Raw genomic sequence first — 26,967 nt, 5'->3', positions numbered from 1 at the left:
CTCTAGAGCCTGTGAGCCACAACTACTGAAGCCCGTGTGCCACAACTACTGAAGCCCACGCGCTTTAGAGCCCGTGCTCTGCAACGAGAAGCCACCACATGAGCAGCCTGCGCACCACAAAGAAGAGTAGCCTCCATTCGCCACAACCAGAGAAAGCCTGCGTGCAGCAATAAAGACCCAATGCAGCCAAAAATAAATTTTTTTTAAAAAAGTCACTTCAATTTTAAAAAAAACACAAAAAACGTTAGCAAACATGTTAATAGAAAGTCTCTCTGGATGATAGTGTTAAAATTTACTTTTAAAAAAAAGCTCTCTACACTTTTATCTCCCAACTTTCCGGTTCCAAATATGTGTTTCATGATAATGAGGGGGGGGAATGTAAGCACTGGTTTTTTTGTGTGTTTTTTTTTGTTTTTTTAGTCAAGTGAAGCAGTGGGAGTGGAGAAGAAACAAAGAAATCCGTAACTGGCTGTGATCAAATAATTGTAAACACCACTGCATGCGGACCAGCCCTGATTTTTTTTTCCTAATAAGTTTATTTTATTTTTTTTTGGCTGCGTTGGGTCTTTGTTGCCGTGTGCAGGGTTTCTCTACTTGTGGTGAGTGGAGGCTACTCTTCGTTGCGGTGTGGGCTTCTCACTGTGGTGGTTTCTCTTGTTGTGGAGCATGGGCTCTAGGCACGTGGGTTTCAGTAGTTGTGGCATGCAGGCTCAGCAGCTGTGGCTCACGGGCTCTAGAGCACAGGCTCAGTAGTTGTGGCGCAGAGGCTTAGTCACTCCATAGCATGTGGGATCTTCCTGCACCAGGGCTCGAACCCATGCCCCCTGCATTGGCAGGCAGATTCTTAACCACTGCACCACCAAGCAAGTCCTCTCCTGATTTTTTTTTTGTTTTGGGGGGAACAAAGCTACGTCCTCAAAATATCTTTTCCACTCTTAGGCCCAACACACCAAATAAATGTGAAGTTATTCTAACCAATCACGTGGAGTCTCACAGCCTTGCAGACAGAAGGCAGCCTCCTTCCAGGTGCTCAGGACCAGGGAAGATGAATGGCCAGTGGCTGAGGTGACATGGAAAAGACGGGGTGTTCACAAAATCTGCCACAGGGACTTCAGTCTTCTAAGACTGGTACCACTGCATACATTTGGTGTAGGAAGAAGCAAACGATGTTGCCCCTGCCCGTACATACCCCAGGCAAAAAGGTGAAGAAGTTGTACTTCTGATTGTTGATGACATTTCGAGGGTATCTCTGGTCCCTCTTCTCGGGGTGCCCCAACCAGACCGTGCGGGGCCTGGGCTCCCCTGCACCGCAGCATCTCAGCCACTCGCAGCACCTGTGGGAAAGACATGCCCACACCGTCAAGGCCACGCCCACACCCATCCACTCTTCCCAGAATGTCTTTCTCTAAAACATCTTCACAGGGTCAGAACCACAGCCCCATCTGGGGCTTCATCCTTCAACGAGAGGGGAAAACACAGCTGAGGCATCTAAGAAGCTGTGATCCAAATCAAAGATGCTCTGTCCCCAAGCCCAGATTATTTCAAAAAGTAGGATTCGTTTTTAAAATAAGACTTAAGTTAAAAGAGTAAATACAGAGCAACAAGTACTGTTATCACTTTGACGTTCTGCAGGTGAGAGAGGAAAGCCCAGGAGAGCTGAATAAAGCACCCAAGTTTGCCAAGATGTGAGAAACAGCTGAGTCTGGCCTTGAACCAGGTCCATCTTATTCTGAAACTCAGTGTCTTCCCACCCCACATGTTATCAAGGGTGCTGGTCACACGATTACTATACAAAAAGAGAAGGGAAAGAATCTCCTTCCACACTCGGCTCCACGTTTTAGCAACATGCTGGAGGGAAACGCCAGGAAGATGATTTCCCGGCGCCCCGCATAACCTGGAGACGGGCCAGCGTGCCAGCTGTAGGCAAACGGACTCCCGGGGCCGCCCCCGGAGGGCAGCTCACCAGGCACGCCTGCCCTCAGGTCGCCTGTGTGAAGCCAGGGACACCTGCCCGGCTCTGGCAAAACTCGGCGGCTCTGAGACACACACGCCTACCCTCACTCGTGCCAAAAAAAGGCAGCCCATCCTTCAGGAGTGGCTGTAAACAGGCTTTCTGAGAATTACGAGCATTCGTAAGTCCTCGCATGGAAAGACCCCAGACTGAACTGTTCACCTCCCCGCCCCCCACACACAGGCTGGGAGGAAGGAACCCCAGCCTTACCAACCCCTAGAGATGCTGCCAGCTGAAGGCAACCCATCCAGACATGGCCATGATGACTTATGTAATCACTTGTCACCTGCGGACCCACCATCTCTCCCCCTCCTCCTATGGGCCAGGCAGGCACGGCCCAGGTACTGGGGTGCAGAGTTGAGCACACACAGTCCCTGGGCATCAGGACTCTAAAGATTAGCAAGCCAGCAAGTTGCTTGCTCAGATGCTCAAAATTTCCATGATGAAACACAATACTCTTTCTTAAAAATAGCATCCTGGTTCCAGTACACTAGTGCTAGGGCTGGGGTGGGGAGGATGGAGGTAGCTCTCACGAGGATGGGTTTCACTTCTAATAACTCATTCGTGTTGGCGAGAGACACATACAGAAACCTTGAGGTGTCCAGCCCCATTCCTGCTCTTGGGTGTGCGTCACCCAAGCTGGCCATTCGTGGACACAAAGCACTGAATGAAGGAGGGAGGATGCATTTGAGGGACGCACACCCTTCAATCTGCAGATACCTACCCACGGTCACTGAGTTTTCTGTGAACCAGCCAGTCTCTCCCCATCCTATAATAATCCGGTAATGACGACTCTCAGAGCTGAGTGTTGAATTTAAGAGAATGACATACTGTCAGGCTGTATGAGTTTTGTCCATTTTGTCCTAGCAGAAGGTTCCACACGGCAAGCTACCAAGTTAAACTCTCTGTGACTTAACCGGCAGGCGTGCACGTGCACAGGGGCAGGTCATTCAGGGCAGCCCGCACTGGTAGCAAAGACTGGAAGCGTACACCTAACCCGGTCATCAGAGGGCGGCAGTTCAAATAAGCAGGGAACATCCATACAATGGAACGCTCAACAGTCTTTGAAGAAGGAGATAGGGCTGTATGCGCTCAATAGCCCCATTTGCAAGATATGCTAAATCAGAAAGGAGCTAAAAGTGAGTCCAGGATGGCATTCTTTGCATGAAAGCAAGAGGATAACGTGCAGACTATGCTTGCCAATGCAGAAAACCTCCATGACAGCTGACACCACCAGTTTCCTTTGGGAAGGAGGGAGTAGGGGCGCCTTTTCCTACTTATTCTTCCGTCACATTGTACATATATTACCTATGAGACTAAATGTGCATTTCTTTCTTTTTTTTTAGCTAAATGCATAATAGTAAGCATTTATTAAGTGCTCATCTGGTCCAACTATGATTCCAGTTCCTGTGGGGACCTAACTTTGAAACAGGATCCTTCCCTTCTACTTCCTCACAATCTCGTTGCAATAAAGGGTAAGCATTTGGCACAGGGTAAAACAAGGACTTTGTGTCACCTGAGCCCAGTGTAACTAGCCCCAAGCCCATCTCATTTATTTAATCACCTTGACTGTCACCTTGTTTATTCACTTTCTACCTGCACTGGATATAAGCTGCACACTTTCAATGACTGTTAGGTCAATAGTATTTACTGAGTATCTAATAATAACAATAATAAGACAAGTGATCATTGCTCCCTTTTTGTCGCACATTCATTCACCTAGAAGGTCCTGTGCCCTCACAGGATGCAGGTCCTCACCTAGGGCGTTCAACAGTGAGCAAGACAGACAAGGTCCTCCTCCCATGGGGAGGAAAAGAGACTGTAAACAGCTATCCAAAATAAAATAAGGCATGGGATAAGAGAAGGAGTGGGGAAGGGGTGTGGCTCCGGGAGACTGGGTGGTCAGGAAGGCTGGGGTGACAGTTGAGCTGAGTGACAAGAAGAAACATCCATGCAACCAGGCAAGGAAGTGCCATCTAGGCAGATCAGAACCACAAGGGCAAAGATCCAGAGGTAGGAAGCAGCCTGACACACATCTGCAGGGAAAGGAGACTGGTGTGGCTGGAAGGCACTGAACACGGGGGAGAGGGCAAAAGATGAGGTCGGAGGAGAAGGAGGGGGCAGACGACACAGGGCCTTGTCACCAGGGCAGGGAGTCTGGATCTTTCTCCATCCACAGTGGGGATCACCGAAGGGTTACAAGCACAGGGTGCCATGATCTGATTTAACTGCTCTTTTTTTTTTGGGGGGGGGGCCATGCCTCACGGTTTGCAGGATCTCAGTTCCCCAACCAGGGATCAAACCCATGCCCCTGCAGTGGAAGCACAGAGTCCTAACCACTGGACGGCCAGGGAATTCCCGAGTTACATTCTTTTAAAGGTCCTTCTGGCTTTTGAGCAGAGAAGACACTGCTGTGGGCAAAAGGAGAAACAGGTTAACAGGTGTGAGGCTTCTCTGGGGGATGGTGAAGTGTTCTAACATTGTAGTGGTGGCTGCACAACTCAATGAATATACTAAAAACTGCTGAATTATGTACTTTAAAGAGGTGAACTGCAGGGTATGTGAACTATATCTTAATAAAGCTGTACATGAGCCAAGAAAAACTGGAAACAGAAGGATCGCTTAGAAAGCTGTTGCCGTCATCCAGGCAAGCAAAGACTATAGGGTGGTGGCAGTGAGGGGTGATGAGGAAGGTACAGATTCTCAAAATACTATGGATGTAGAAGTGTATTCTCTTTAAAACATAACGTCGTACTTCACTTAAGGTTCACAACAATCCTACATAGTATGTACTAGCATCGTCCCCATTTTCATGATGGATAAACTGAGGCCCAGAGAGGACTCGGTTACCTACTCAAGATCTACTGCTACATCAGCTCCATCTACTACCGAGCGGCGGAAGCCGGCTTTCAGCCCAGGCCTGTGTGACCCAGATCCTGAGCTAAGAGCCTGAGAGTGCCCTGCCCGGCCATCAACAGCCCCATCAGCACAATTACGTCACAGCTCTGTTTTTTTTTTCTAGTCTCTCTTCACTACATAAAATCGGAAAGATCCTTAGGGGCCATAGAGAGTGGGGGCTCTCAGGATGCTCAAACTGGAGCTCTTCTGTGTGCACATCAGCTGCCCTGCCCCCCCCCCACTCATTCATTAATCTTCATATCAACGCGTTGGCTCCCAGCTCCCCAGTCACCCTTCAACGCCCGCTCTGGGATGTGGACAGACTCCTTTCTGCCTCTCCTTTACAGTCAGTGAAATGCTAAGCCTTCTCGGTCGAGGACGCTGGAGGGACACCACTGGAGGAAAAAGCTCACCGGTGGTTTCCAGGCTGTGGCACAGTGGGCGGGTCAGCAGTGCGTTGAGTGAGGCCCCCGAATGGTGCTCTGGGCCAGCTATGAGCCCAGCACGTGCTGTCCCTAGAGGCTTTCAAGCCCCACTGTGGCCCAGGGGTCACCTTCCCAGGGCCCTCTCGATATGGACATCCCATGCCCCAGGCCTCCTCCACACCACTGCCCTGACTCCCTCACCCCCAGGTTTGTCTCCCAAGGTGGTCCTGTCACTGTGGCCCTCAGTGTCCCACCAGGGACGCTGTGAGCTCCGGTGCCCTCACTCCCATTGTACACCCAATGTGTCGACCACCAGCTGTGCCTGCCACCCCATCGGTACCCCTGGGATCGCCTTCTTGCTGGCCCCACCTGCAGGCCAGCTCTGGTCCTGCCATCCAGTGGCCTGAATTACACTGTCTCCAACCAGGTCTGCACCCCAGCCTTAGGGAGGGGCCCCCGTCCAAGTGTGTCCCACCTCACATTCAGTCCCTTAGCCTAGGCTACCATACAGTTTTCTTCTATAGCCTACAGTTACTCTTGTATCATAATGTAATAAGTCCATTTCCCTCCATCTTTCCACCTGATTGAGCCGAGGCCAACCCCACCTCTGAGCTCCAGGCATGACAAGCCCCGGATCCAGGCTTGGCCAAGCAGAGCCCTCGGCATGGTGCTGGGCTCAGAGAAAGGGCCAGTGAGAGGCCTGGCTGGGATTTTTGCTAGAAATTCCAGAAAAGACATGCTCTTCACCCTGCGGTTGTAAGGTGGCAGAAAACAAGCCTGGAGTTGCAGGAAGCCACCTTGCTCCTGTTGAGGGATAGTCAGCCTGAAAATGGAGTCACAAGGAGGACGCAGAGGCCACAGGAGGCTTCTGCCCACCTCGGGGGCGAGTGAAAGTCTGTCGGTTCCCTGGGCTTCTCAAGTCTTAGGCACCAGTACATTGGTTTTTGTTTTATTTTACTTTGCTGAAGCCAATGTTAAGTGGGTGCAGTTAACCACAGCCCCAAATCTCCTGTCTGACAGTCCCGTCTGCCACGTGGCTGGACCGTCCTTAAAGATGCATTCCTGTTGGTTCGTGTGTCTTCGCTTCTAAGCTTTTAAAGCCTGCAGTCTATCGTCCTGACGTCTGCACGCTGATTTCTTTAGAGCTGTGGTGTCCAACATGGTAGTTTTACATTTAAGTTACTTAAATAAAAGAGCTGAACTCCTCATTCTCAGCAGCCACATTCTGAGAGCTCCGCGGCCACAGGTGGTCAGTGGCTGTGGACTGGGTGGTGCAGATGCAGAACATTCCAGCATGGCAGAGGTTCTACTAGATGGTGCTGCTTTAGAGCAGCTCTTTCAAGGCATCTCCTCCCTCCCCGCTCTTGAACAAACCTCAATGCCACAGGGACATCAGCAAGTGGACCCCACAACTGAAGGCAACTTGCCTAAAGAGTTTCCCGAACTTCAGCCCTTTTCACACACACAGGATTTCTACCATATCCAACTAATTCCACTTCCTAACTTCATAAGTTTGCCTCAATTTGCATACCTTAAATCAGCGATTCCGAACAGGGAGAAGGAAGGGGGTTAGTTACCGGTATCTAGTAGGTAGAGGAGGCCAAGATTCTGCTAAACATCCTACAAAGCCCGGGACAGCACCCACCACAAAGAATGATGCAGCCTCAAAAGCCACTTGTGCCCTGGTTGAGAACTCCTGACCTGGATTTTATTTATCAGTACATAAATGTGTCTTAGCAGGTAACTTAAAAGGTAACCACTACCATAAATGGAAAATCAGTATCACCTGCCATAAATAGAAGGCAAACAACAAAATCAACACAATGAGAAGCAAATGTTACTAAACTCCCACTGGATACAGTGGCTCCCAGCCCCCAACCTGCTGCCTGCTTGCCAGTTTCTTTCTGCTATTCAAAAGTGGGCCCCGACAGGGTTGAAACTATTGAAGGAAAACTGAAAAAGGAAGTGCCTCGCTATACATCTCAATGTGATTTAGTTCCTGTCCATGAATTACTTAGGATCAGTGTAGCACCCGGAGCCATCATCTGCTATTTGGGGAACTACTGTCCTGCAGTAGAAGCCTTGGGCTTGGTGGCAAATTTACAAGTGACGAAGTCCTCCCCAGGCCCCCGGGTCAGTTAAAGCAGAAGAGGCGGCAGCCAGGCTCCCCCCGACATCTGGATTTATACCCACGACTCTTTTTGCTTCTATCAGCTGCCGCCACACCCCGTCTATCCAGGGGTAGACGTCAGCACCCCGGAAGTCCAAGAGGGGGAGCTGCCTGGAGCTGTGGGGTGGCAGCTGTCACCCTACTGTTGCTTCTCAACACCCAACTGAGCTGTCTGTCACTTTCCCAGACAAATTAACTCCTATCCCACATTCTAGACAGGCTGGGGAGATGGGCTACAAGATAGAAAACCCCTGAGTGCGAGAAATTAATGTAGAGGCTGAAAAAGAAATAACAAGCAAGAGTCACAGTTTCAGAACAGCAGGACCACGTGGGCTAGAGGAATAAACAGCAGCTTGCAAACCAGATGGGCCTGTGCGCACATCCCAGGCCCGCTCCGCACCAGCTGCGTGCCCTTGGACAATTCATCTTCTGTGATCCCCACTTCCCCTCTCTGTAAAATGACAGTAAGGCCCGCCTTGCTGAATTACTACGAAGACTAAGGATTTTATATATAAAGGGTGTAAGACAATGCCTGGCACATAACAGGCATTCAATGAAAAGTAGATATTATTTCTCTTAAGTTATTTTTCCAGATTGAAAAAAGAAAACATGAAAATTTTCTCACCTGAATAGCAACAGCTATTCAACTAGGTTAAGATGTAAGGCTAGAAATAATTTAGTCTACACTGCTTCCAGCTTAGATAATTTAAACAAAAGGAAACCAAAATGGACTTCCTTACAACTTGACTCTAAAACAAACAAAGGTTTTGAGAGCCAATAGCCTGCCAACCAGATGTGCAGTGTTTTCACACAATCTGGCCAAATGCAAGGAAAAGCAAGTATTAGAGAGGGACACGCCAAGGGAACAATGTTTCTGGAAAAGGTAACTACCCCAACAAGGAGCTGGCGTCCAAGGAAATGATCATCTCTGCCCTGGTGCCACTCAGCAGGCACTCAGTAAACATTTGCTCAACTGCCTGAATGACGTACCCACCTTCCCTGAAGCCAAAGTCTCAGCGTTGACGCCAGGAGGATCCAGGAAGAATGTAAAGGAAAATTACAGAGAACAAACTAGAGGGTGCCAGTGAGGAGGGGCAAGACAGGGGAAGGGGATTAAGAGTTGCCAACTACTATGTATAAAATAAGTAAGCTAGGGCTTCCCTGGTGGCGCAGTGGTTGGGAGTCCGCCTGCCGATGCAGGGGACGCGGGTTCGTGCCCCGGTCTGGGAAGATCCCACGTGCCGAGGAGAGGCTGGACCCGTGAGCCGTGGCCGCTGAGCCTGCGCGTCCGGAGCCTGCGCTCCGCAACGGAAGAGTCCGCCTGCCGGTGCAGGGGACGCGGGTTCGTGCCCCGGTCCGGGAAGATCCCACATGCCGCGGAGCGGCTGGGCCCGTGAGCCATGGCCGCTGAGCCTGCGCGTCCGGAGCCTGTGCTCCGCAACGGGAGGGGCCACAACAGTGAGAGGCCCGCGTACCGCAAAAATTAATTAATTAATAAATTTTTAAAAAAAAAATAAGTAAGCTACAAGGATATATTATTGTACAGCACAGGGAATAGAGCCAATAATATATAATAACTACAGATGGAGTACAACCTCTAAAAGTTGTGAATCACTAGGTTGTACATCTGAAACTTACACCATAGTGTACATCAAGTATATCCCAATTTTTAAAAAAGCAATATAGAGAAAATAGTCTGCAGCAGTAGCTCTCAACGGAGGTAAGGGGTGAATTTGCCCCTGGGGACACTTGGCAACGTCTAGAGAGACGTTTGGCTGTCATGACTGCAGGTCCAGGGAGGGGAAGGGCTACTGGCATCTCGTGGGCAGAAGCCAAGGATGCTGCTAAACATCCTACAGTGCACAGGACAGCCCCACACAGGGTCACCTGGCCCCAAAAGCCAACCGCCCCGAGTCTGAAAATGCTGCTCTAGAGCGGGACAGTCCCCGACATTTCTGTGCGGAGGGCGATGTTCTCTAGCTGCACCGTCGAACACACCAGCCATTAGCCACACGTGGCTGTTGACCGCTGGAAACATACATTTTAAATTTTAGTTCATTAATTTAATGAATGAAAAACAGCCACATGTGGCTAGTGGCTACCACACTGGACAGCAGGTCTAGAAGGACGTAACCCAAACTGTTAAGCACAGATGCCTGGCGGGCAGGTGGGGGGTATTGGAAGGAATGGAAGGGAAGGTATGAAGGGAAACTTTTGCTCTTTGTTCTAGAAACAGGGAAGTGGCTAGATTTTTTGTTTTTTTAAACCGGGAGAATATAAAATCTAGGATCTAAAGAATGCAAAGAAGGAAGGAGTTCAATGAAGTCTGAAGTATCTCTGGCCACAGGAATGCTACTGTCTGGAGAAGAAACAAGACTATAGTTGTCCCCCTTATCCACAGGGGATACAGTCCAAGACCCGCCCAGGGGATGCCTGAAACTGAGAATAGCACCAAACTCCATCGGTACGGTGTTTTTCCTATACACAAATACCTGTGATAAAGTTTCATTTATGAATTAGGCACAGTAAGAGATTAACAACAATAACCAATAATAAAACATAACAGTTATAACAATACACTGTAATAAAAGTTATGTGAACGTGGTGTCTCTCAAATACCTTACTGTACAAATTTAATGCCCTTTTCATCTTAACTAAAGTACTTATCACACACTGTGGCCATGTTTTGCAGTTTGAGGTGCACGAAAACTAGCACGAGTTTCTTTTTCCCTCTTCATAATTTCACTGATAGAAGATTCATTCTTACCGTGGATCTTAGCAACCTCAGCATACGATTTTTTTCCTTTCCTTTAAGTCGAGAACTTTCACCTTTTCACTTAAAAGAAGCACTTCACAGCTTCCCTTTGACATGTCCCAATTGCCAACATCACTATTCAGGGCCGTTATTAAGTAAAATAAGGGTTGTTTGAACACAAGCACTGTGATACTGGGACAGTTGATCTGATAACGAGACCCATCTAGGTGACTACGGCAGGCTATGCGGGAGAGCAGGATGATGTTTCATGTCCAGGGCAGGACTAAGGAAGACACAAGATTTCATCATGCTACGCCGAACAGCAGACAAGGTAAAACTTACGAACTGTTTATTTCTGGAATTTTCCATTTAATACTTTCGGGTTCATTACAGGTAACTGAAACCATAGAAAGCGAAAGCTCAGATAAGGTGGGACTACTGTTTAGCAATGAAAAAAGCCAAGTCAATGTAGCAACTTCTTCAACCGTAAAGCTCAGATCCTCTGACCTAGCAAGTCTACCCAGAAGGACACAAATATTGGTACTGGTGACCAACGGGAAATGCACTAGGAGGCCGGCAGCAGCAATACAGAGAGAGAGCAAAACCCTGGAAATGACCAAATGCCCATTACAGCAAGACCCCTGTACAATGGACTGTAGTCTGGAAAGAATAAGGTAGAGACCCACACACTGGCAGGACAGGATCCAAGTGATAAAACGGAAGGAAAAAAACAAGCAAAAGATAAGCAATTTATTGTGCTACATTTTAATAAAAATAATATATGCTGATATAAGCATGGGAAAAAATACTAGGAAACAAATACACACACACAAACTGTTAACTCTGGTTCTCTGGGGTAGGGGGCAGTCACGGATGATGGAAACTGTCGCCTCTCCCTATTTCTCCTGCCTTAAGTCTTCCCCTATTGGTCTCTTTCTGCTCAGAACACATGAAACCTCTCACATTGCATCCAACGCCACGATTCAATAATTATGAACTCAAATTCACCCCTGTTACCTTTTCATCCCAGGTCCTCAGAGTCAAGCCACCAACTGCAGCCAAGGCAGGTGAGCTCCAGAACTCTGCACTTTTAGCTCTTCCCTGGCTGTTTCACTTTTCTCCAACTCCCAACCCCTGTGCAAGACTCATCCACACCAGACTTGCTCAGGCAAGCCCAGCACCCAACTTCTACCTATCTGTCAAAACCCAACTCTGTTATTCCCGAAGAGGAAGCAGCTCTGTTCTCCCTTAGACTTATTCACCTGTTTCTCTCTAGACCAGGACTGGCAAACTCAAATCTACAGAAGCCCAGCAAGTAACAGAAAACAATAAATGAACAAAAATAAACACAGGATCCAGTGGGGTGGGGCACACTGAGGAGAGCAGATCCCATGGGAAGGAAGTAGCTGCCCCCAGATCCTACCAGGATACAATTCTACATAAGCCCAGCACAGCAGACCATCCAATTCTTCAAGACAAAGACAAAGCATAGATTGTGAGATACAAACACTCAGTTTTTAAATGTTGGTAACTGATTCAATTTTAAAGTACTAGGCAAAACTAAAACCACACTGAGAGGTAATTTTTTTACTTAGCATGACGAAGATCAAAGAGCCTAACCAACACCTGTGCTTGGTCAGGATGGCCAAACAGGCACCTTCACTGCTGGGAGGGGCCTAAACCAGTGTTACCTTGAGGGAGGGCAACCTGGCGACAGCTATCAAAATTACAAATGGACATTCATTGTGACCCAACCACTCCCCTTCAAGATATTCCATATGTTCCAAAATAGGTATAAAGACCATTCACCATAACATTGCTAGTAACAGCAAACTAGAAATAACCTAAACCTCATCTGTAGTAAACTGCTTGAAGTACATCCATTCGATGGAATACAATTAAGCCACTTTAAAGAAAAAATTTAAAGGAATAAAGAAGCTTTTAATGTCCTGATATGGAACAAGCCCAGGATGTATTGTTAAGTGAAAAAAATAGGTTGTAGTGTGTAAGGTGTACTAACAATTGAATAAAAAAGGGAAACATCCATGCATGTTTGTCTAGATAGATAGATATAAAATACTTTTACTTTTTTTGGTAGATGGTTAAAGTTTCTCCAGAACAACACTGAAGAAATTGATGAGTGGTTGTCTGGGGAGGGGCACAGAGTAGGTGAACGGAGAGGGTGGGAGGGAGACTGAGTTTGCAATGTACACACTTCTGCACCTTTTAACACTTAACTGGGACTTCCCTGGTGGCGCAGTGGTTAAGAATCTGCCTGTCAATGCAGGGGACACGGGTTCGAGCCCTGGTCCAGAAGATGCCACGTGCCGCGGAGCAACTGAGCCCATGTACCACAACTACTGAGACTATGCTCTAGAGCCTGCGAGCCACAATTACTGAAGGCCACGCACCTAGAGCCTGTGCTCCGCAATGAGAAGCCCGTGCACCACAATGAAGCACTGCAACTGGAGAAAGACCCCGTGCAGCAATGAAGACCCAAGGCAACCAAAAAAAAAAAAAAAAAGTCCCGTGTGGGGCTCTGTGGGTCAGGTACCTCCAGGGCCACAGCAGCTGTCTCCGGCTTGACTGTACAGGGGCTGTTCTCTAACAAGCCCTGGTCCCCCAGGCCCCTAGTTCCATCACTGGGCACAAAACAGCCCAGTGCTGCTCAGGGGATATTAGTGACTGACAAAGGCTCAGCCCCAGTTAATGCAACAGCCTGGAAACACAAGAAATCTCAGTGATGCAGCAGGAAGCAGCTGGGAGGCAGTGAGGACTGAAAGGAGAGCATCTCCAGCCAAGTAGCAAATATGAGATCACCATAACCCAGGCCTGGGCCTCCCTCAACTTTCCCTTTGTGTGTCTTTGGCGTGCCTCTGCTTTGCAGGGCCAGCGTTCAGAATGAATCCATTATTTATAAAGTGACAATAAGAATCAACTTGTAAAAATTCAGGGCCCTGTTTATGCAAATTAAAGGTGTCTCCTCAAAGAAATAATATGTTGCCTCTTAAAGTGTCATTTACAAAGCACATCATGATACCAAAAAAGCTTTACATTAAATGCTGAATGAAAAAAAAAAGCAGGAAATAAAAACACGTGCTACATGGTTATAAGTCATCAAACAATGTACATACGGAAACAAGACAGGAAGAAAACAGCATATGCTAAAAGGTTTGTGTTAACTGTGGTTGCCTTTGAAGGGAAAGTTACACCAGAAACTCATTCATCAGTTTTTCTCTGTTCTCCAATTTTTAATACACATGCACTCACTTTACAATTAAAAGAAAGTAAATTTTATACTTTTTTACTATTTCCCTTATGATGAAAACTACTCAAGAAGAGGATGTTTGGTTGTAATGTATGCAGAAATAGAAATATAATGTTGTTCACATGAAACTTACATAATGCTACAACCCAATGTTACCGCAATTTAAAAATATCAAAAATAAGAAATGCAAAAAAAAAAAGAAAAGGGGGCTTCCCTGGTGGCGCTGTGGTTGAGAGTCCGCCTGCCGATGCAGGGGACGTGGGTTCGTGCCCCGGTCTGGGAGGATCCCACGTGCCGCGGAGCGGCTGGGCCCGTGAGCCATGGCCGCTGGGCCTGGCTCCGCAATGGGAGAGGCCCGCATACCGGGGGGGGGGCAGAAAGATCAAGCTGCAGAATATACTGGGAGGAATCAAGGTAGAAACAAGGATTTGTGTCAGGACAGAGACTGCAATCTTTGAGCTAGTGTGAGCTACGGTGCAAAGTTATCACGAGGCAAAATAAAATCAAAGTAAAAATAAAAAGAGAGCACTTGGTCAGAAAGGCATGGCCACTGTGATGCGACCATTTTGCCACATTTAGGTTCAGGGTTACCGTGATGTGGCTATCCTATACATCTAAAACTTGACTTCAGAGCAAGAAAACGAAGCCTCTCTGGGGGCGCAGTGGTTGAGAATCCACCTGCCGATGCAGGGGACACGGGTTCGTGCCCCGGTCCAGGAAGATCCCACGTGCTGCGGAGCGGCTGGGCCCGTGAGCCATGGCCACTGAGCCTGTGCGTGCAGAGCCTGTGCTCCACAACAGGAGAGGCCACAACAGTGAGAGGCCCGCGTACCACAAAAAATAAATAAATAAATAAAAATACACTTCTTGTGATACTACTATGCTCCCATGAGGATGGCTAAAATGAAAAATGACAAATACCAAGTGTGGACGAGGACGTAGAGGCACCTGGCACTTTCCCAGGTGGAGAAGCACAAATTCGTACAATTTGGAAAACTATCAATTTCTACTAAAGCTAAACACAAATATCCCCAAGGGCCCAACAAAGCCACATAATACATGTCCTCAAGATAAGCTCAGCGAGGTCCACAGCAGCACCATTCATGAGACCTCAGGCTGGAAACGTCCCACTTGTCCATCAGGAAGAGATGGGATAGAGGGGTCACGGAATACAGCTGGCCCTGGAACAACGTGGGTCTGAACTGCACCAGTCCACTTACTTATGTGTGGATTTTTCTCAATAAATAAAGTACCTGTATTTTCATTTTACAGATCTTTAAATTAACTAAGTTTGGGGAAAAGTTTATGTTTGATTAGAGATCACAATATGTAAAATCAAAAGAACTAGGGTTTGAGTCCTTATTCTATTCCAACTGTTTGAGCTTCTGCTCTTGGGTGAGTCATCTAACAATTCCTTTGTTTTTGAGGCAAAGACAGCAATCAGTACCAGTACTTGGATTTTTGACTGGTTGGGGGTCGACACCCCTAACCCCCTCCCTCATTGTTCAAGGATCAATGACTTATTCATACTCTGACTTCATTTGGCCGATGGAAGTGAACAAACTACAATAAACAGGCAACACGGTCAACCCTTATGAACAAAACACGGAGCAAGAATTAACAGGCATGAGTGAGTACCTGCTACATGACTGCATTTACTTAAAGGTCAAAAACAAGCCCAGCCAATCTCTGTCAGAAGTCAGGATATAGATCAAGGTGGGGGAGGAAGGAGGCAAGAGGAGGCTTCTGAGGTCACAGCCTGTTTATCTGCTGCCAGTTACAGGAGCGTGTTCACTTCATGAAAATTCATCAAGCTGTGCGTTTATGATTTGTGTACTTTCCTGTGTGTGTAGATATATGTATGAATGTGTACATATACATAGTTTTTTAAGCAGCTTATTTAGGGAAAAAAAACCCTGCAAGGTGGGACAAGTGATGTTATCTGTTTACTACCTAGTCCTTCGATTTACCCAGACACAATTGCGTCATTCCTTGTATGATAGCCTCTAACTGCCTTTAATCTGGAAAACAGAAAAAAGAGGGGAGAGGATGGGGGTGGGGGAGGTTCTCCAGTTTTACATTTTCTTTGCACTTTCATGGGGACTGACTGTATAAAAGTTAAAAAGTATTCAGATTCAAATCACTTCAAATCCTTTTACAGGGTGCGTACACACATTTTAGAAACAGATGTTCTGCACTCCCACCCCCATTCGCATGAATGTCTCTCCTACAGAGAGAGTGAATTTTAAAAAATAAGGATCAATATGGAAACTAACTCTGAAAACAGATATTATGCTTCTGATGGATTTACAATGATTGGGATAATCTGAAGTTTCCAGAATTTTCCTGTCACATCATTTCTGCTCTCTGCTTCTACCAGGAACAATGGAGTACACACATATTTACCTCCAAGTCCCTGAAGGCTCACAGACCCCCAATTCCTCTTCCCTCAACAAAAATCACTTCCTCTAAATGGCCATCACAAAAAAACTCAAATAGGAAAGGGCAGAGACAGGTTGCAAAATACAATTTGCTGCAGAAATTCAAACTGAAATGAGCCTTTTTAAAAAACTGAAATGAGCTTCTAAGTTTTCTAAAACAAAACCGTTCTTCAGTTTGTCACCTGTAAAGTAGGGCTGTCAGGAGGATGAAATGGGATGATCCAGGTAAAACTCTTACAAGAGCACTGGACACCTAATCAGCACACAATAGCAGGTAGCAACTATTATAATTCTCATCAAGTTAATCTAGCACAATCCAAGTGACAAGAACTAACAAACCAACCATCAAAAGCACAACCTGAAATGTGACCACTGTAAACTCTTTAAGCAAAAGGAAACATCTGAGGACAGCACCTCCACCTTATGGAGCATGTGGCATGTGTTTTAGGTTGCACGGGGGTGGGGGGTGGCATTCAGCTCTAGTGGACATGACTTTGCAACATGGAGAACTCTTTGCTTATGGAGAACTCTTGAGACCGCAGTGTCTAAAGAAAAGCACTAAAGAACTCATCATCAGTTTAAAATAAAGGTTTACCAGAAACACCGAGAGATTCCTCACCTACCAAAATAACCACACGATGCTTCCTATGTTAGCCTGCTCAGGCTGCCATAAGAAAATATCACAGGCCGGGGGGCTTAAACAATGGAAATTTATTTTCTTATAGCTCTGGAGTCTGGAAACTCCAAGATCAAGGTGTCAGCAGATTTGTTACCTTCTGAGGCCTCTCTCCTTGGCTTGCAGACAGCCACATTCTCCCTGTGTCCTCATGGGCTTTCCTCTCACGCCTGGTATCTCTCTTCGTGTCCTAATGTCCTCTTCTTAGAACACCACTCAGATTAGTTAAGGGCTCACCGTAATGGCCTCGTTTTAATTTAATCATCTCTTTAAAGGTCCTGTCTCCAAATACAGTCACTTTCTAAGGTACTGGGTTAGGACCTCAACATGTAAATTTGGAGAGGGACATATGTCAGCCCATGACACTTCCCAGATGCCTTCTTCCAACAGCTCAAGACTTCCTTAGTTGCTAAATGAGAAGCTGAACTCAGAGTTAAGAACATGATTCAAACATGAATTTCTTGCCCAACAGGTTTTTCTTTTTTCATTCTTTCTTTTTTTTTTACAGACAGGATGAGTCACCTTAAGGACAGTAAGGGGTATGGCTTTTCATAGAGTGTACGCATTGCACTCATCCAGGGGTCCCTACCAGCTGCGATTCCGCCCACTCCTACACCTCCCACCCACCGGGGGACACAGCAATGTCTGGAGACAGTTTTGGCTCTCACAACTGGGAGGAGGGTGCCACTGGCATCTAGGGGGTAGAGGCCAGAGATGCTGCCCAGCATCCTACAGTGCACAGGACAGGCTCCCAAGGCAGAGAACTGTCAAACCGAAAGTATCAATAGTGCTGAGGTTGAGGATCCCTGAGGTCTAAACTGGCCAAACCCTACCTCATCCTGTGTCACAGCAGATGGCCCAGCAAAGAGAGGGAGAGCCTACCAGGCCCCCTTCCCTCCATAGGCCTCTTCTTCCTCAGGGAGGGCAGCCAGCAGGCTCTTCCCTGGCACTGGGCAAATGCCACAGAGATCTAACTGGAAGAAGGCAATAGTCTCCAGCCCACCCAGCTTTCCAATTCACACAAGAAGCCTTTCTTTCCACGGGGCCCCTTCCAACTGTCCTCTCCCACAAACCTCTCAAACTTTAGACAATGATTAAAGCAACGTTAAGGTCCCAGATGAACTAGGTAAACTAACCATCGTTTAAAAATCATGTTTTTCATGGACAACTTGGCAAAATAAAAAGAATTTTTAAGTCTACAAATAACAAATGCCGAGAAGGTGTGGAGAAAAAGGAACCCTCCTACACGGTTGGTGGGAATGTAAGTTGGTGCAGCCACTATGGAAAACAGTATGGAGGTTCCTCAAAACACTAAAAATAGAACTACCATATGATCCAGCAATCCCACTCCCAGGCCATATATCCAGACAAAACCATAATTCGAAAAGATGCATGCACCCCAATGTTCATAGCAGCACTATTTACAATAGCCAAGACACGGAAGCAATCTAAATGCCCATCAACAGATGAGTGGATAAAGCAGATGTGGTACATGTACACAAAGTTATTATTCAGCCATAAAAAAAATGAAATAATGCCATTTGCAGCAACATGGATGGACCTAGAGATTATCATACTAAGTGAATAAGTTAGACAGAGAAAGACAAATATCATATGACATTGCTTATATGTGGAATCTAAAACATGACCTAAGTGAACTTATCCATGAAACAGAAACAAACTCATAGACATAGAGGACAGACTTGTGGTTGCTCAGGGGTTGGTAGGATAGGCAAGGGATGGAGTAGGAGTTTGGGATTAGCAGCTGCAAATTATTACATATAGGATGGATAAACAACAAGGTCCTACTGTATAGCACAGGGAACTATATTTGATATTCTGTAATAAATCATAATGGAAAAGAATATATATATGCACAACTGACTCACTTTGCTATATAGCAGAAACTAACACAACATTGCAAATCAACTATACTTCAGTAAAATAATTTTTTTAAAAACAGAATTTTTAATCTATTAGCACAACCAGCTTATCCCTTTTCTTTCCCCTTTGTAACAATAACATTATATTTTTAGACCAACAGCATCATGTTATTAGCACAGGCCACCACGTCCTAAATGTCAGGCATGACGTCGGCATGTCTACAAACCTACCAAACTATTACTGACTTCATACTTTTGAATCAACTCTGTGTTTTTTACTGAAATGTATTCTAAAAGAAAACTTGCTGTCACTACTACAAAGAGAAAACAAGTATCACTTGTCACAAACAGAAGGAACTATAAACATATTTGCTAACCTTTCAATATTTGGCCACAAGCCACCCAAGGTGATCTCTGGCGAAGCTTCCCACAGGCCAAGCTCTGAATACCTAAATCAATCTTGCAAAGTCACATAAATAAAACACGCTAGGGCTTCCCTGGTGGCGCAGTGGTTGAGAATCCGCCTGCCGATGCAGGGGACACGGGTTCGTGCCCCGGTCTGGGAAGATCCCACATGCCGCGGAGCGGCTGCGCCCGTGAGCCATGGCCCCTGCGCCTGCGCGTCCGGAGCCTGTGCTCCGCAACGGGAGAGGCCACAACAGTGAGGGGCCCGCGTACCACAAAAAAAAAAAAAAAAAAAAAAACCAAAAAAAACAAAAAACAAAAAAAAAAACACGCTAGCTTTAAAAACAATCAGCACCATTCTATCTCTTTAGGTAAAAGTCATCGAAAAATATGTTACAATGAGCCTTTTTCTTTCTAAATTAAACCAAAGTTTACAATGAGTCTTTTTCTTTCTAAATTAAACCAAAGTCCACTCACTTTTAGGAGGGAATCTCAAGGCACTTCATGTCCATTCCCAAAGGTGGCCATCAAGTCTGGCCAGCCCTAGTTAATGACTTTCATAACATGCATCTGGGTAGAGATATTAAAAGAAACTTCTGCTCTGAGAAGTAACAGCCCAAAGTCCAAAGACGGATCATTCGACACCCCGCCTCCTCCTTTCTACTTGTTACTTGTTGCATGGGTGGCCGAGGTCAAGGTCAAATGGCCACCCTGCTTCCTTAGGGAATGGCACCCAGGTGGCTCACTGGCCTTCCTCAGGGAAGCCCCGGCAAGAGTGGCACCTGTATCCACGCTCTACCCTTCAGCATCTCCACCTGGGTCTGTAATTTCACCTCTGGTGTCACTGCCTGTGCCTGGCATGGGCAGGGAGCACCTGGTCCGGGTTTCCTCAGCACAGGGGAGGGCCCACAGCAGGGATTCTGTAAAAGGCAGTGGATGGCATAAGTGCAGCTGGGCTGGCAGAGGACGCATAGAGCACTTCCTGATGGGCCGCTACCAACGCCTGCTCTGACTGTTCTCATCCAAGGGAGCAGAGAGCTGTTAATGCAACTCCCCACTCCATCACAGAGAGGGGAAGGGCTGGGGTCTATGGATTTCATTCACCAGCACAATCCCCCTATATGCTCCCCCCAACACACCCCACCCCCCAATATTAATACCTAATGTTAGGTAATAGGACTGCACACCTAATACCAGTGCCAACAGAAAGATGCTGAAAACACACACACCCCTACATACAGCCCATCCTTCTGATTTGTGATATTTGTTTTTGCCAATTCACCTACTGCCTAAAATTCGTAACCTCAAAAATCAATGCTCACAGCACTCTCGTGGTCATTCACAGACATGCTCAGAGTGGGAAAAAAATCTGAGTCACCCACACACATTCCCAGCTGAGGCTGAACGGGGCGAGGATCTGCCTTCTCATCTCTGCTCTCATACTGTACACAAGTGTCCTCTTCATGGCCTGTTCAGTGCCACGTGTCCTGCATTTCTGTGCTTTTTGTTATCTATTTCCCTGTTTAAAATGATCCCAGCACTGTCAGCGTTCCTAAGAGCAAGAAGCCTGTGATGTGTGCCTCATGGAGAAAAATACATGCGTTACACATAAGCTTCCTGCAAGGCATGAGTTGCAGTGCTGTTAGTCATGAGCTCAATGTTAACGAATCAACAATATATTTTAACACCATGTCTTTCAACAGAAATATACCTAGGCCTTCCCTGGTGGCGCAGTGGTTGAGAGGCCGCCTGCCGATGCAGGTGACACGGGTTCGTGCCCCGGTCCGGGAGGATCCCACGTGCCGCGGAGCGGCTGGGCCCGTGAGCCATGGCCGCTGAGCCTGCACGTCTGGAGCCCGTGCTCCGCAACGGGAGAAGCCACAACAGTGAGAGGCCCGCGTACCACAAAAAAAAAAAATATATATATATATATATATATATACCTAACACAAGGTTCTCTATTGACCAGTTGACTGAAATGCTGTAACCCGAGGCTCGCAGGAACCTAACCCTATATTTCCCCCTAGGAGCTGTGGTTCACTGTTTGCTAATCAGTGCTGGCAGGGACTTCACAGAACAGAACTACTGCAAGTAATGAGAATCAACTGTACTGTATACCTAATACTACCCTCCATGATGTCAACAGAGACAGGCATTTTAACATCACAAATCAGAAGTGACAGCTTCAATAAAAAGTTCAGAACTTCCCACTGAATAAACACATCTGTATAAAGAACTCCCTACGCGGGCACTGTTCTTAGTCCACCATCAACAGTGAATTCACATCACTGATGCACCCTCGTCCTGGCATGGCACGAGCACCTCTGCAAAGGAGCACACGGCCTGCAGCAGCCCTGCCACTACAGATTTAGTGATTTGAGGTCTGAGAGAGCTTCTGGCAGAATCAAGTCCTCTGTGGCCATTTTCTGACCACAGTTCTTACTCAACCAGACTCTCTACAAAGTTCTAGAAAGAACAGGAGATCGTGTTACCCAGTGCAAGAGTCCGCATGAGGCTTGGTCCCCCTTCCAGGCTGTGCAAAGAACAATTTCTGATGTTCTCTGAGGGCTCGCATCTACTCTGCATATATTGTGCCTGACCACATGGGCTCTTACTATGTCGCCACTTTACGGAAGAGGAAACTGAGGCACAGGAGGGAAAAGACAGTGCTCTGGGACTTCTCTGGTGGCACAGTGGTTAAGAATCCACCTGCCAATGCAGGAGACACGGGTTCGAGCCCTGGTCCGGGAAGGTCCCACATGCTGCAGAGCAACTAAGCCCGTGAGCCACAACTACTGAGCCTGCGCTCTACAGCCCACGAGCCACAACTACTGAAGCCTGCATGCTGCAACTACTGAAGCCTGCATGCCTAGAGCCCGTGCTGCCCAACAAGAGAAGCCACGGCAATGAGAAGCCCACGCACCACAACGAAGAGTAGCCCCTGCTCACCGAAACTAGAGAAAGCCCGCACACAGCAACGAAGACCCAACGCAACCAAAAAAAAAAAAAAAAGAAAGAAAAAAAAAACACTCACAGTAGACAAGAGAAATAAAAGCATGTCTAGGGCTTCCCTGGTGGCGCAGTGGTTGAGAGTCCACCTGCTGATGCAGGGGACACGGGTTCGTGCCCCAGTCTGGGAGGATCCCACATGCCGCAGAGCGGCTGGGCCCGTGAGCGTCATGGCCGCTGAGCCTGTGCGTCCGGAGCCTGTGCTCCGCAACGGGAGAGGCCACAGTACTGAGAGGCCCGCGTACCGCAATAAAAAAAAAAGCATATGTCTACACAAAGACTTGAATGTTCTTAGCAGTGTTATTTACAATAGCCAAATACTGGAAATAATCCAAATGTCCATCTGGTGAACAGATAAACAAAATATGGTATATCTACACAATGGAATTCTATCAAGCAATAAAAAGGAACTTTAAAGCCATTGTGCTAACAAAAAAGCAGACTCACAGACATGGAGAACAAAACTAGCTGTTACCAGCGGGGGGCAGGGGGTGCTAAATAGGGGCTTGGGAGCAAAAGGTACAGACTACCGGGTGTGAAAGGAGCTCAGGGATGGACTGCACAACACAGGGAATATAACCAATATTTTGTAATAACTGTAAATGGAAAGTAACTTTAAAAATTGTATAAAAAAATAAAAAATTAAAATTAAAAAAAATATGCTAAGTGAAAAAAGGCAGATACAAAGACAACATATTTTATGATTCCATTTTTATGAAATTTCCAGAAAAGGCAAACCTATGAAAAGAGAAAGCAGATCAGTGACAGCCTGGCATGAACTGCAAACAGGCACAAGGGAACTTTCTTTGGGGACTGATGGAAATGTTCAAAAACTGGATTGTGGGGATGGCTGCACAAACTCTATAAATCTACTTTTAAAAAAATCAATGAGTTGTACAGTAACAGTGGACGTATTTTATGTGATGTAAATTATACTTCAATAGCTATTTATAAAAAAAGCTGAAATAGACTCTGTACCTAAATAGTCAGCTCTTTCTTAACCCAGTTCATATCCAAAACTTCCTAATGCCCCAAGTCCAAATACATCAAAAATCAAAAGCATCCTTGTCCAATTTGGCCACAAAACCCCGAATTATTACTGAGAAGGCAAAGTCTCAGTTCTGCCAGAGCTGCTTTCGACAATATCACACCAGGGCATCTACATACCTGGATGGAATAGTTTACGTAGTTAATCATTTCCTGGATTTGATCAGGAAGGAGCAATGCGGTCAATAATATTTCTTTACTTGCTATCATCAAAGGTCCTTCCTCTCAAAGGAGGGTTCTGGAGATTCCCCCAAAGCAAACCTTACACAAAGACCTAATTATTACTATCTGTCCTAGTAAAGACCCAGGATGTACTAAGCACTTAGTGTTCCAAATTTAACATGGATTAAGTCTCAAAACAATCCTAGGAGGTATACATAATTACTGTTACTCCCACTTTACAGATGAAAAACTGAGACCCAGAAAGGTAAAGTAATTTCCCCAAGTCACACGGCTAGTGAGTGGCAAAGCCCAGGCTTGCACCCAGCTCTCCAATCCTACGCCCATGCTCCTAACCAATCTCTTGTGTATCACCAAGAGGAGAACTTCATTTAGCCAGAAGGAAAGCACATGATGTCAGAAAAATGGTTTCCAGCAATGTGAGGCAAATGCCTTGTGTCCTAACAAAACCACTGTAATAGTTCTCTCAACATCAGGATGTGGTAACTTTCTCAAGACAGAAAAGAGCTCTGGGTCTATGGGATTCCTCCAGCAAATAAATTGCATGTCTTGGCAACATATGCTGAGTGACCCCAGCATTAATTATCCTCTGTCTCCTGGGACATGTGGCACCTACGTTTTTGGTTTTTTAACCACAAAATCCCCCAACCATCCCACAGCTTTGAGCCATTAGGTAAAAAGAGTTGATCCACCTCCTAGCACTGAGTATCCCTATGACCTCCAAAAGATTATTTTGCATCACTGAATCTTAGTTTCCCTGTCTATAAAATGAAGAAACTAACTCCAAAAATTCACACAGTTCTTATGAGGATTTAAACACAGCCATTTATCTCAAGTGCCCAGCAAAGAGTCTGACCCATCACAAATATATTTCTTATTCCTTTACCTCCCCCGGTGCCGGCCCCCCGCCGTAAACTACAGGAAGCCTTTCCATCTCTCTGTGCTTCCAAAAGTGTTTTGCAACACCAAGACCCCCAACTTGACAAGGCTACTCCTAAAAATTCAGATTAAATACTAGAACATATACACAAATACCTGGAATTCCAGATACATGATTTGAATCCATGTCACTGTTTAGGAAATCAATTAGTTCAAAAGTGGCAAATTCTAAAGGAGTGATCTTCCAAGCCAGTAACAAACAGAAATCTTTTTTTTTTTTTTTTTCCAACTGTCAGCACCACTCCCTCTGGGCCCCTGTATCAACGGTGCATATTTCTATCATGGTAATCATCACTTTTATATAATTATTTGTAGTTTTCTCTCATGCACTGAATCAGAGGTTCTCAACTATGCCAGCGCATTAAAATCATCAGGGGAGCTTATAGCCAGGTCCCACCCCAAACTCTTCTTTGAAAGGTCTAAAATGGGGCAGGGATGGTAACTGTTTAAGCTGCCCAGGTGATTCCAATGCAGGGTCAGGAGGCCGGCACCTGTGGTCAGGGCTTGTTTAATTCGTATATGCACCCCAGTCACCTGACACAACCCCCCCACACACAGTAGGCATTTTATAATTGTTTGTGGCACAAATTAATAACTAGAGGATCTTCGAGTCCACTGATATTAATTCATTAAAACACTTACCGAGAAAAAAAACATTTACTGAGGGTGTATATTACATCAGGCACTATGCCAGGCCTAAGGCTCAAGTTAATTGTCATCGTTCTTTAGCCTTGAGTGGTCAAGGATTACAACGCACGCCAACAATGAAGGAAGGGGTGGAGGGCTGTCGGTCTCTGAGGTCAGAGCCTGAGCGCAATCTGCATTTTGCAGCATCCAGCAGTCCTCGACCTCGCGGGGCTCACTTCCTCCTCTGTGTTCTATCAATGGGGGCCCTCCTCACCGGGAGATTTAAGGAAGACTTTAAGAAGACAGGGACAAAGACCTCACAAAATGGCAGCTGGCATCATTCTTTTTTTCTTAATTCGACGGACACCTGGTGAAGCCAGCCTACTTGTTCACCCTCCTCACCCCCTCCAGCAAGTACCTGCCGCCGCAAAGAGCGGCGGCCACAGGGAAAGGCCCAGACAGAACAGGACGCCAAAGGGAAGGGCGGGACCGAGAGGCCCGGCCCCGCCCAGCTGCGGTTCTCAGCCTTCACCCGACAACAGCCTCACCTGGGCAGCCTCGGAAAATGCACATTTCCAGGTCCCACCCCACAAGAACTGATCGGCGGGTCTGGGCGGGGCCTGGGAATCTGCATTTTAACCAGCTCCCCTCAACCTTCCCCCCAGCTAACTCTGTCACAGGCGATGCCACAGACCCTTAAAACCTCAACAGGTCATTGCCATCTTCCGAGTAGGAAGATGGCAGGGCGCAAAACATCCGCCCGTCGCCTCTCTCCAAGTGAGGGAAACCCTCACCAGGCTGCCCAGGAGCCTGCCAATGAGCGAAGGCACAGCAGGTGGCAACCCCTACGCCTGCCAGGGGGCTCCTTCTCTCAAACTGGGGGGAACCGTGGAGGGGGGGGGGTCTCCTGTCGACCAGTAGGAGCCCTTCTCGCCCTCCTGCGGCTACTAGTTCGGGTCCAGCCAGGGCCGGGATGGGAAGGCGGCTATCTGGGGGCTGGGACCCGGAGGCACTGATGGGGACCCCCCAGGCGGGTCTGCGGAGGTAGCCATGCCTCCCCCGACAAATAAAATGAGCATATCCGGGCTTCTGAGGACTCCACGCGCAGAGCAAGGTTTGATACTGACCGAATCGGAATTACAACGACAAGGAGTAATCAGGAAACAAAATGGTCAAGAGGCAAGGCTGATCCCAATTCCAGGCGCGTGTAAACAGCGCTGGGCAGGCCCGGCTTCTCGGGGTTTCGAAAGGAAGGTGGGCATCGGTGCGAGGCAGCCGGACACTTGGGCCCAAAAGGGACGCGATCGCGCCGGGGTCCGGGCGAGGGCTGGAGCTGAACCGAATTCCCTCCCCGCCCGCCCGCCGGCCTCTCAGGCCCGGCCAGCGGCTCATGGCGCCGGCCAACCTGTCAGGCCCGGCCCGCCCCGCCCGAGCGCCAGGCTCCGGCCGCGCGCGGACAAAGGAGGGCGGCCAGCCCCGGGGCCCGCTCACCCGCCGCGGGGCCTGCTGTCCATCCGCTTCTTCTGGCGCACCGGCTGCAGCGGGATGTTGTCCGTCATGTCGCCCGCGCAGCCCGCCTTGGCCGCCGTGCCCCCCGCGCCGCCTGGGCCGCCGCCCGGTCCGGCCTCCGCGCCACCGCCCGCCGGCGCCGCGCCGCCCCGGGGGAGGAGGCGGCGGCAGCGGGCAGGACGGGCCCGCAGCGAGGGGGCGAGCTCGCGAGCGCCGGGCCACGCGCGGAGCCGCCCGCGCGGCCCGACCGACGGACACGGGCGCACCATGGGCCCGAGCTACGCGCCGCGCCCGCTCGCCCCGCACCGCGACTGCCACGGGGGGCGGCCGGCTGTGTCCGCGCCGCCGCCGCCGCCGCCGCCGCAGTGTCCCCGCCCCCAGCCCGCGCCGCGCGCCCCCCACGCGCGCCCACCCGGCCACGCGCCCACGCCCACGCCCCGCCGTGCGCGCGCGCGCCCGGTCCCCGCCCCCAGCCAACACCACTTTCACGCGCACACACTGCCACGCTCCCTCGGCCTCCATCCTCTTACGTGCTCACTCTTGCACGTTCACACGCGACCCGCGCACACACACTCATTCTCACCTGCTTACTCCGCACCAGCATCCGACCTTCACAATCACACACGTACACCTGCACGCACACACCCTGCTACACTCACGCCCATGAGTCACCTTCATCCACCCTGGATCTCAGGCCTCACACACGTGTGCCCCCAGGAATCAC

The 26,967-nt window shown here is 47.9% G+C and overlaps 1 protein-coding gene across 2 annotated transcripts in view; it reads right to left on the bottom strand.

Moving 5' to 3' along the window:
- The window catches only part of ATP9A (ATPase phospholipid transporting 9A (putative)), a 132,110-nt gene extending 105,744 nt beyond the window's left edge, over window positions 1–26,366 (bottom strand). Inside the window, exons 1-2 of one of the 2 annotated variants that reach the window (XM_059038930.2) lie at window positions 26,226–26,366; window positions 1,190–1,334 (exon numbers count right to left, since the gene is read on the bottom strand). In XM_059038930.2, coding sequence (XP_058894913.2) covers window positions 1,190–1,334; window positions 26,226–26,293 — 213 coding nt within the window. In that variant the 5' untranslated portion in view covers window positions 26,294–26,366. The remainder of the gene's footprint in view (window positions 1–1,189; window positions 1,335–26,225) is intronic. The other variant, XM_067013810.1, reaches the window with a different exon arrangement.
- Window positions 26,367–26,967: the final 601 nt, after the last annotated feature.

The sequence above is a fragment of the Kogia breviceps genome, chromosome 14, assembly GCF_026419965.1.
Source record: "Kogia breviceps isolate mKogBre1 chromosome 14, mKogBre1 haplotype 1, whole genome shotgun sequence".
NCBI classification, from domain to species: Eukaryota; Metazoa; Chordata; class Mammalia; order Artiodactyla; family Physeteridae; genus Kogia; species Kogia breviceps.
The sequence above is the reverse complement of the archived record's forward strand: the minus strand, read 5'-3'. Positions and strand labels throughout refer to the sequence as shown.